Source organism: Puntigrus tetrazona, chromosome 24 (genome assembly GCF_018831695.1).
Source record: "Puntigrus tetrazona isolate hp1 chromosome 24, ASM1883169v1, whole genome shotgun sequence".
Classification (NCBI taxonomy): Eukaryota; Metazoa; Chordata; class Actinopteri; order Cypriniformes; family Cyprinidae; genus Puntigrus; species Puntigrus tetrazona.
The window spans coordinates 1,124,690-1,136,886 of record NC_056722.1 but is presented as its reverse complement, the minus strand read 5'-3'; the positions used below and the strand labels follow the sequence as shown (position 1 = coordinate 1,136,886).

At 35.5% G+C, this 12,197-nt stretch overlaps 1 protein-coding gene across 1 annotated transcript in view; it reads right to left on the bottom strand.

The window, feature by feature from the left end:
• The window catches only part of cnbd1 (cyclic nucleotide binding domain containing 1), a 35,376-nt gene that overhangs the window by 17,983 nt on the left and 5,196 nt on the right, over positions 1 to 12,197 (bottom strand). The window contains exon 5 of the mRNA XM_043226953.1: positions 951 to 1,096. Coding sequence (XP_043082888.1) covers positions 951 to 1,096 — 146 coding nt within the window. The remainder of the gene's footprint in view (positions 1 to 950; positions 1,097 to 12,197) is intronic.

The following is a 12,197-nucleotide window of genomic DNA, read 5'->3' as shown; positions in this document are numbered from 1 at the left end:
CATGGATGATTTCCATCTTCCTTCACGCAAAAACACAAACAGTAAATGAAAAAAATGATAGATCGAATATTATAGCATTACAGAACTCTGCTATGCAATTTTTTTACATTGTTAAAGCATTTAGTTCAGCTACTCTTACGTTATATACTAAGACTCATGGCTAACACTTTACAAAACCTCATAAGCATTGACTACTTAAATTTAATATGGTTTCTCATGCAACGCTCTTGTATTATTTCTGAAAACTTTGAATATAGTGCATATGAATTAACTTCATGAAAATGAATTATGCTGTCCTTCATCTACATCAAACTGAAATAAATCGGTAGAATGTGCTTTTAAAAAATATTTGATGTACTTCTTCAGCGCATAACAAATATAATCATGTGGGTTTTGAATGACATCATTTTTATTTTAAGGTGAACTACCACTTTGAAGAAATTGTAGAAAATTTGAAGAAAATGTAATCATCTCCAAGAGGCCATCCAAGACGTAGATGGGTTGCTTCATCAGAACAGATTTGGAGATATGTAGCATTACCTCATTTGCTCACCAATGGATCCTCAGCAATGAATGGGTGCCGTCAAAATGTCCAAACAGCTGATAAAAACATCTCAATAATCCACAAGTAATCCACACCACTCCTGTCCATCAATAAGTGTCTTGTGAGGTAGTAAAAAAACTAAATCCATCATAGAGGATTAACTTTAAACCATCGCTTCTGCAATATTATGGATAGAGGCACCCATTCACTGCAGAGGATCCATCGGTGAACAAGTGGTGTACCGCTACATTTCTCCAAATATGTTGTGATGAAGAAACAAACTCATCCACATCTCTGATGGCATAAATTCTCAGCAAATATACATTTTTGGGTTAACTATTCCTTTAAGAGTGTAAGTGCTCTATTCTTTTAATACTGTGACTGTGTGTGTTTATATATATCTCACTGATCTGTCCGCGGTCCCAGGTCTCGATGGTGGTGACGGCACTAATCTGTTTCAGCTCCTGCGAGCCCAGCTGTGAGGTCAGACTGTGGACTCCCTTCAGTAGTTTATAAATGACGTGATGCTCTGACTGGGATCTCTCAATAGGGCTGCAAAATACACAAAGAATCACAAATTCATTTTTCAGGAGCCTAAATAGCAAACTGTATTCAGTGGGAGTCTATGTTGGGAAAGCTATTTGTTATTTGTAGCATTTAAAAACACAGACAAAGTACCCTTTGGAAAGGTATTTAACTACTTTGGAGCTGTTTAAAAGGTATAGTTTACACAAAAAATGAAGTATGTCATCGTTTTCTCACCCTTCTTTGTTCTGTTGAGAACAAAAGAAGATGCTTTGAAGAATGGTTTTAACTGTAAAACGTACGGTAGCCATTGACGTCAATAGTATTGAAAAATACTATGGAAGTCATTAACTGTTTGAATAGGCACATTCTTTAAAATGTCTAAAATTTTGTGTTCAGCAGAATTCGTACAGGTTTGGGTAGACATGAGAGTACATTTTATACCCATGTAGGGCAATTAAAGCTTATTTTAGCAACTAGAGCATTACTTATCTGTCCTGAAATAATGTATTTTTTTAAATGATTTCATTTTATATAAAATAATAAATTAAAATATAATACATTTTAAAAAATGCAATAAAAATACAATTTTAAAGTAAAAAAATTCATTTAAAAAATGTATATACACAAAGTTTTCAATCTACTGGAACCAGTCTATTGAGATGAATGGTAGAAAAGTCCAGATTAATTAGGTGACTAGACCATAATGACACTGATACTTGATTTGTTTACTGATAGGGTTGGGAAATAGTTAACTAGCAGCAGCTAACTAGTGACCATACAGCGATACAGTGACCCGCAGCTATTTAATCGCACCTTCAGAGTCCATTAAAGACATTCTTTAAAAGACTCCAGGATAAACTGGCTCGAAATCTAGTCTCATCTGCATTAAAGTAAGTGTGTGTCCTAGACAAACCCCCTGCAACCCAAACAAAGAACTCTTAATCTTTTTACACCCTCGCTGTCCTACAGGCACCATCTCAGATAATGAAACCTGAACACTTGCTATTAAGAAACCCCTCTGCAGCGTGTTATTATGTTTAAAGCTGATTCTTAAGGGAAAACGAGTGTGATGATGATGGTATTAGCGTGGTGTCTTGTTCCATGGGCATCTGAGAGATAAAAACTCAAGAGCAATAGCTGGGGAGGAGTTTAGCCATCGAGAGCACATCGCTGCCAGCGTGAGTGAGTAATCACAATGCCGATAGACTGTGTGTGCATGAGTTTGCTTTTGCTGGATGAAGGTCAAATCCATCAATCAATCCTTTGTGGGTGTTTGCTTGTGCTTGTGGGTTCGCTAAATCAGTGTCAGTCTCAACGCAGCCGGCTTTAGACAGGCAAAAAGAATAAAAGCTCTCAAACAATTCTGTTGTACCAGAATATTCTGTTTCTGAAGTATGACTGGCATCCATCAGCCCTTCCGTTCCAATGTTTCAGCAACAACAAGAAAAAAAGCAACCCATTTAGTTATAGTTTTAGTTAGCTATAGTTTTGTTAATACCATAAATTGCATTTGTTAGATTTCTTATCCTAACATCACGATTTCGTGGTTTTGCACTTTATTTAAGGATTATTTCAGGCAGGATTTGATTCTGATTCAATTTCAATTTGATAAAGATTATTCTGGATATATATTAAGTACAGTACATGCCATATTTTTCCAAGTAAAAAACTATCTAATGTAAAATATAGTCAGTCTGTACATTAATTTAATACTAAAGATTAAAACTAAATTAACAATTAAATGTTAAAACGTAAATTAAATTAAATGTACAATTACAAAACTATTTTTGAATTATAAACATTTAAATATATATATACAAATATATAAAGTTGTGCTTTTTTTTAAACACATTACCATTATTCATGTTTGTGTCATGTTGACACCTATAAGCAATTTAACTATTGATCACTCAACAAGCAATGGTTAAATGTAGCTGTTTTAACTTACTAAGTTATATTGTCATATTTCTGAAAGTCTGTTTACTTTTATAAAGAAATACTTGCTAAATTACTATACGAGCATATTCACAAAAGAGCTCAAACTGTGCTGAACAACAGAAATGACACACCAAAGAGCATCCAAACATTTCAGATGCTTTACACACCTACATTTTCCATATTTGATACACTCCAGACTACAAATCAATAAACTCAAATGCATTCACTGTAAAACACTGCACAGATGGCAGAGCTTAGTCCTAATAGCGTTAGCAGAGATGTACAAGCATGAGTTTACAATTTACAGGAACGTCTCGCACACAGTTTGGCAGTCTTAATTTCAGGGTTCACAAAACATCCTCTGTGCACCAAGTTTGTAATTCCCCGTCCTCCTGCCAAAGCGCTACGCGGATAAAAAGAAACACATTATGCCGTTAAGATAATGGGATATCATCTTTTACATTGTGGGTCATTTCTGGGGTGAGAGCGCAACTGCCTTTTAAAAGATACAATTAGTAGTAACATCATCTATCTATGGATGGGAATGAGGCAAGGTTGAACATTTAAGGTCATTGTGGGAAGTCATGATGGGAAGTTCAGGTTCTCCTGGTTTCTATAGAATATTCAGATTCAAAATGTTGCCTAATTAATTTTTATTTAACAAGAATTAGAAAAATGTGTCCATTGAACTCCTCCACAGAATCGGCAATGTTCAATGCTACTAGTAAAATTTTTTTTTTTTTTTAAATAACAAGCCCAATGAAAAAGCACTACTTAAACTTTCAAAAACCTGACAAAACTGGTTTGATATAAAATTTGTACATTTGTCTTTATTAACCCAAAAGAGATAGAAACTCGTAACATATAAAATAATTTAATTTACTTTAGGCATCAAAAGCCATATGCCTTGTAAGATCTCTCTTTGATTGTGAGTCTGAAAAAACTGAAGCCCAATCAATTAAATATGAACCTCGGCAGTTTTTCTTTCATCTCTTATTTATATTGGTTCAACAAAAGTGCATTGTTACTAAACAACAGCATTTCAAGTCAAAGGCCAAATTGAAGCTGAAAACCATTTGTGTTGAAATTTTGCTAACTGGTGACTTCGAAATAGAAGCTGACTAGGAAATGATCTCTGGCTTAATTCCAGGATTCTCGCCGACATTTCCATATACTTCCATTAATTATGAATTCTCTGTAGATAATAATAATTGCTAGCTTTAATCCCCCCATAAGATTCTAATTAACTGGAAGGAACTTATCGCCAACTGAATGGGAAAAAAACTGAATTATAACTATTTTTGTGAGAATATCTGCTGATTGCGGTACACACGGAGCCCGTGGGGCTGAATAAAAACAGAAGAAGTGAAGGAAAGAGACAGAAAGAAACGAGCATTAAAGAAGTGAGAAAGTGAAGAAAACTATTGGATTTCCGTTTGACAAAAAGTGTGTCATTCTTTACACAACCAATAGACAACTAATAGTTGATGCTCACTTTTATAACATTAATAAAGTCACCCCCCCCACAAATACATTAAATGTTTTCTTTAATCATGCTAATGCATTTTGCCCTATGCATTTAAATATTCATTTATAGAATCTCTTCAAAAGACAAATAAAATGAAGTCGTGTGCCCCGAATTCAACAGTTTTCCCTTTTTGTAGTAATAAGAAAAAAAGAAAATCAACCTTATAAACTCTGACATGTTAAAATGTAACAGATATCCTGAACATGGTTATATCCTGACATGTATTAAAACTTAATGCGCAACGCAAGAGAGTCAGAGAGGTTTCATCGGGCAGCTGCTTTCACAGCTCTGTCGGACAGCGAGAGGCTTTGTCTTTCAACAAATATCTGTAATGGTCCTTATCTGCAGAGCGGGCCGCCTTTACAACACTATCTTATCAGCCACCGAATACTTTCCTGCGAACTATCTCCAGAGAATGCACCAGGAAAATTGCCACTAAACCGAGAGCAGCCACTGACATAAATCACAGAGAAAGAGGTACATCGATAAGGGCTATCTCAAAGTTAAAGCCACAAAGCTGTTTGGGGTCAGAATGGCCAGCAAACTTAATTCAAATTCTAAGTGCCACTTTACTTTGAAGATAAAAGGGAAACCTTCTCCGCGTAATCAATTCAATCGGAACGCACAAATCTCATTGCTGATAACCTACACTGTCTTTCCTTAAATTATCCGCAGCACTTTTCTTGAGCTCAGGCAAAATAGGAGGGGGAAAAAAAGTCAAGCTAGCATTTAGAAACAAAATGATTTTGCTGTTCTTTTCATCCCTTTTATCCCACCAAGAAAGTGGGAATAGACAAGCTCTGTAAAAGCCAACAATGATACGACCGTTACCATAGCTGCTTTATCGGACACGTCCACCGCGCATCCATCATGCACTGGAGTTTTACAGTCTAATATTTCTCCACCGATAAAGACAAGAAAGATTTCCCCCCAAAAAGAAAGAATTACTGAAAATGTCAGCAACTTCAGGCCATCCCAGATGTAGATGAGTTTGCTTCTTTATGAGAAAAGCATCACTTGCTCAGCAGTGGATTTTCTAGTGAATGGGTGCCGTCAGAATGGCGTCCAAACAATTGAGAAAGTCATCACAATAATCCACAAGTAATAAACACGACTCCAGACCATCAATCAATGTCTTGGAAAATGAAAGCTGCATTTGTAATACTGTAAATCCATCAAGATCTTTAAACAAGCTTTCTATCCATATCGCTTTCTGCAAACAAAAGGTATCTTGTATGAAGCAGGGGAGAAATATGCACAGATCAAGCACTGTTTAAAAGAAAAAACAAACAGCAGTGGATTTTGACGTTAGAGGACAAAGAGTTATTATTGATTATGGACTGGTATTTTCGCCAAAAGCAAAGCGTAAGTGTACAGATTAAACTACTAGCGATTCGCTTCTTTTAAATGTGCAGCTTTTTGCTTCGCAAGACTTTAATTGATGGACTAGAGTCTTGGGGATTGCATGTGATATTCTTATCAACTGTTTAACTATCATTTTGACGACAAGTGAGCAAGTGATTTAATGGCAAATTTCTACAAAACATCTGCTTAGATGAAGGAACAAATTCATCTTAGAAGATCTCAAGCATTCATTTTTGGATAAGCTATTCCTTGAAGTAAAAAGATTACTAAAAACAATTGGTCCCCAATGATTTTTATTATATAAAACCGAAGATGGTAGTTGCGTTGTTGTCTATACAGGGTCAGAAAGCTTGTGAATTTCATCAAATATATATATTTTTGGAAATGAGTAAACTATCACTTTAAATAGCCTGTTGGGGACACTGCTAATGAACTAAATATGAGGACCATTAAGTTTAAGAGAATTAAACGATTTTGCTTAATTGAAATTCACCAACCATAGCTTGGCCGCTGTGGATGTGTGAGAGAGAAAGAAAAGAAGAGATCTGTTTCCTCACATGTAGCAGCTTTCAGAAGTCTCAGTTTTGCAGCTGGTTCTGAGGTTCTCTTGCTAACAGCCAAAGAGTCCCAAATCCTGACAAAACAGAGCTGAAGCACAAATTATAACTGTCAGAACTGTTAAATAAGACTCCTCAGCCAACACGTGTGTATGTCATCAAAACTGGGAACGTTTTTTTGGACCAAAACACCACTCTGTGAAAACAAAACTCTTTCACACGCCTAGCGGGAGATTCTGCTAAATGGAAAAACTTAAATCGTTGTTTAAGAAAAACAAAACAAAACACATTTTCTGACTTGATACAGCAACTCATAAACATTTCGGGCACAGTGAGGCGGCTTGTCAGAGGCACCCTGTGGGGATCAATCATTCTTCTAAATTTCTGCTATAAAACCGTATTATAAAGCAAAGACACTGAAATAAGTGTGCAGATTTCTGCTTTGCTTTTGTTTGGGCCAATCGCTCACCAACAATTCCCTAAATAAAGTGTTATTATTTAAAGGTTGCTCTTTCATGGCTCTTGAACTTTCACTTGCTGGTAAAAATATAAATAAATACATACATACATAAATAATAGTAGCAGTGTTTTGTCAGGTAAACAAAAATGTTAGTCATGTTGTAGCACTTATTAATTGGTTTCATTTAAGTCCTGCATTATTTCAGTGTTTTTTATATATATATTATTATAGCATTTACTGATATTTTGCAGTCTTTTCATTTTCTATTTTCATTTGATTTATTTTTCAATTGTAGCTCAAGTTTTTTTAGTTGTTTGTGTTAGTTTATTTTTGTTTCATTTCTACAGCATTCATTATAATTCAGCTTCAGTCATTCAGTATCTTGCAAATCTTTACATTTGTATAATAAATAAATCTAAGACTTGAGTAAAAGTCTTCATTTAATCTCATTCACGTTTCGAAGAAACTTGAATGATTAAATAGAGCTTATTTGTAATTTTTCTACAAATTGCATTGTTGTCATGAAAACAACCAGTCAAGCCAGTAATAACCAAGACACGAACACTCAAAATACCTGGTTTAGATTAAACCTAGTTAAGTCAATGAGTTCATTTATTCAGCTTTGGGACAAATAAATCATTTAGGTGTTTGTGTTTTCTGTTCTCAAGCCAGTGAAATCTGGTCCAAAACACAAAGCCTTGATTGACCTGCCCAGAAGTGGACTTTCCCTTCTTCCCAATCCCATTCAACCTATCCAATGATGATGATGAAGTTTCCACTGCAGCTGTTGTTATATTCAGTTGCTCTGGTAAGAAACCTCACTCCTCCAGTAAAGAGATTTACCAGTGCACTTATCCCCTGACTCCATCACTCAGAACCGTCAACGATACCATTTGTGAACAGCACCTGATCCTAGTCATATTTCCAGAAAAAAATCCAGTCTGGTTCATTTCTTTATGCCTCTCCTTTCCCACAGTGAAGGGTAAGGAAATCCTGCGTGTTTCTGGTTTCTTTATGTCCCGAAATATTAAATATCTGATCATAAATGTCTTTTGAAAGAACAAACCGATCCACAGCAACGGATCGTAATCTTCAAACCCCCAAAGGGAGAGGAAATTATTTTCTGGCACAGGTAGAACTACCTGGTCTGGACTTTTAACAAACTATCTACAATGTTGAAAAATCAGTTTAAAGGAGCAGTAAATAAAACTAAACTAAAACTAAATTCACAATATTGGAGAAAGTTGTTTCTCCCACTCCTCAATCTTGCAAGATTGAGAACACGTAACAAAAACGAAAACAAACAAAATGAAAACAACTGATAAAAAGTCACAAACCTTAAACACTGTAAGTTAATGAGTTGATTTATCCACGTTTTAGATGGATGCAGAGAGTTTTTTTATGTTGGGTAGAATCTGCAATCTCTCACCCATTTCATTTGCTCGCTTCGATAGCTCCAATATGCTGTGTTTTCCACCACCTGGCAACCCGGATGTTAAAATACTACTGGGTAGACTGACCCTGGGAGGAGTCACACAGACTAAAACAAAAACAGACATTCTAAAGTTGTTTTTTTGGACAAACTTAACATGTTTTGGAGAACCTTAATGTGTTTACTAAATTTGTGCAAACATATGGCTTTTTATGCTTCAGTACAGTTGAAAAATTACTTACAGCACCTTTAAGCTTTAAAAAAAAAAACACTTTTTTAACCCCCAAGATGAAACTATTTGAATAAAATAATGCGTGTTGATTAAATACAAGAAAATATCTGTAAAAGTACACTGAGAACTAAGGCACTGACCTTTAAATGGTCATTTATTATATACACCACAAATGAGAAAGTAATCCCTATTTAAAAGAAAATGATCAAGAAAAAAAAGTGAATTTAAATATTACCACTGGGTGAGAAGTAGTGAATATACAAAAGAGGTACAAAGTGTAGATTTTTTTCCATCTTCATTTGGCCTCTCACACACTCAACAGCCCTCATCAGCTGTTACCATGACAACATTTTAAACAGCAAATACATCAGCGGTTTAGAGCTGTAGGCTGATAGGGAACCCAGCCAATCATAAGCCCCAGAGCTTTCCAAATGATCTAAACTTTAAGAAAACACCATAAAACTAAACATTTCATGTGATATACACATCTGAACTGTGCTGGATGATAATCACACCCGTTGGCTGAATATATATATGGTGACAGATGTTAAATTGCGGGTTAAAATTTTTAATATACTGTATGTGAAAAACTGTAAATGAGGTGGTTTTAAATATTTTTCTTTTTGAGCCAATCATTGAGTCTGCTTATATATATATAATATATATATATAATGCTGGGACGATATTTGTTCATTGTTGGAGATATATATATATATATATATTTGCCTGTGCATCTTATTTGCCCTGATTATAGTTTCAGGTAGCACTGAAAACTTTTCTGGGTCAAAGTGTGTTTCTCTGTCCAGCACACATCCCCAGGAAACACAGGAGGAGGATTGTGGGAAAGGGTGAAGTCTTGAGGAGGGGTCAGAGCCCTGAAACATGGAGAAAAATAAATACATGAACTATAACAAAAATACAGTCAGAAAGTGCATACAAAGCAGGTTGTGCTGGCCGGCTTCCTTCATTAAATAAGCTGAACGTCTTCCGCTGGTTCTCCCCCCATCACTGCCCTGCTCTGACTGTTTCAATGGCCTCCTGGACGTGGAGCTACATGGGCGAAGCCAGCGCGGGGGGAAGCCAAGCACTTCCTGCCTCCAGAGCTGGCAGAGAGACAAGCTCTCACGGGAACAGTGTGCAAGAGCAGGAAGTGTGTGTGTACGTGTGTGTGTGTGTTGCCAGCACAGTTGGTCCAGCTCCCCATGAGACCTGGATGGGGAAAACTGGCTTCATGACAAGAGCAGATGTAAAGACACACTAGACAACAAACCCATATAGGTTAGTGTATGTACACACACCAGGTCACCGGATGACCTTCAGTTGGGTTTAAAATGTGAGCAATGACACTGAGGTGCAAATGATCGTTACAATTTAAAGTCTGCATTACAGTCAGCACAAAACGCGGTCTGAAATCTGACATATCAAAAAGGATATTCAACATTCAAGGAGATTTATAATTAAGAAAGCTACTCACATTCACACCCTGAAATTAAGCGATTTGAAATCTGCCATCTTTGCTCACGGGCACTCAGTTCAACATCTAAGTTGTTACGAGACTAATCAACTGAGGTGCAATTGTCAAGTGACTAATCACTTTGGAACCACCAGAAGATTACATCATGACAACACTTTAATGGTTGATGGCACTATAATGAATGAATACATTTCCAAACCCTTCACTAGTGACTATGCCTAGCTGTGATGTCAAAGGAGGCAGATAAAAAACATCCAAAGAAAGTGAAGCTATTAAGTATCTTAATGTTTATTTATTAATTATAAATCCTACCAATAATCTCTCTTTATATATATACACGTTGTGGGTATACATATAAACACACGTATTTATATACTCACATAAAATTATATATATATATATATATATATATATATATATATATATATATATATATATATAAATAATATTATGAGATATGGTATAAGAATATAGTTTTTTTCTTTAATGCTCACTAAGACTACATTAATTTGATAAAATACTGTAAAAATTGTAAGACTGAATATTACAATATTTTAAAATAATATTTCTATTAAATATAGTTTAAAGTGTAATTTATTCTTGTGATGCAAAGCTAAATTTTCAGCATCATTACTCCTGTCTTCAGCATCACATGATTCATAAATCATTCTAATATGTTAATTTGCTGCACAAGAAACATTTCTTAATCTCAATTATTTTATGAAAATATAGCAAAAATGGTAATTTTGAGAACTTTTCAGCAACCGTTGGCAAAACTTCCTATAACAAAGAATTTGCTAGTTCGCCGGTATCATTTAAAATCAAAGCATGATATTGCCTTTTCTTTTTAAAGTAAAACATCCACTAAAGAGCCATAACATACAATGAGACTAGCGATAAACAAGGTAAATATTGATTTCATGTTGACTTTAAACCATATCAGCATTTTGTTTACCTTTAAAACAAACCCTTGGGCTCTCATTCATCATTTGATAGTGATTCCTGTAAAACCGCAGAGTGTCTATCGCTGTGGGCTTGCGATTTTTTACCCTTTCTAATCTCATTTCCACATGGCTGAGATTCTTTCACAATACAGTTCGCTGAATGTCACAAGGAGGAAACTCGCAGGGACGAGACGATTCCGTCTCCCAAATCGAATAAAATCGTGACCTATTTCTCTTATCCAGCTCACATCTTTCAAACAAATTCCCCCGGTGGCAATTGGCATACATGACCCAGATATCCAGAGACTGAGCAGGGAGGGAAAAAAACACGTGAAGACATGAAAAAGCATTAAGAACTATCTACAAGGGCATCGCAAAGCCCCGTAGGTAATGTCACTACAAATGCAGAACGGGGTATCACAGGAAGTTCTCCTTCGAGCTGCCCATGCATGAAGCCTTCTCTACAACTCATCCATGTTACTCAGCTGTAATATGGCACATTAAAACACAAACGTTCCCTTGTTATAACTGAGCATGCAAAGCGCATCAAAGTATTGAAGCAATCCAGGAGAAATGCTTTGCCATCTGCCTCCATTAACTCCGCCTAAGGCACAGTCCATCTATCACATACTGAGTGCTCGGTATTCACTCGGATTATGTTCTACAATGGTGCACTGGTCCAAGCTTCTCCTACAGGACGGTGGTGCTTGCTAATGCTTCAAGAGTTCAAAAACTGTAGTTATTAAACTTCGGAGCATTAAACTGATGACAAAGTGACAGAAAATACCGTTACGTTGTCGCAAAATTGCATTCCTAACAATTGCTGTCTTTTCAACGTTCTATTAATCTATGAATCTATTACATTTTCCACAAAAGTATTAAGCAGAACAAATGTTAAATTGTTAAATAAATGTTAAATTAAAAAAAAAAAAAAATCTTGAGCTGCAAATCAGCCTATTAGAATGCTTTCTGAAGGGTTGTGTGATACTGTAGTAATAATACTGAATTATAATTTAATACTTCGCAGTAATAAATTTAATTATGAATATGCTAATGTTTCACATTGACATAAACATAAAACTGCTTGTGACTGTTAAAAACGGCTTGATTCAGTGATTCAGTCAGTTCTTTCTTTTGAGAGAGTATAACTTTACACACGGCGCACTTTCAGATTTAAAGCTTTGCATTTGTTTTC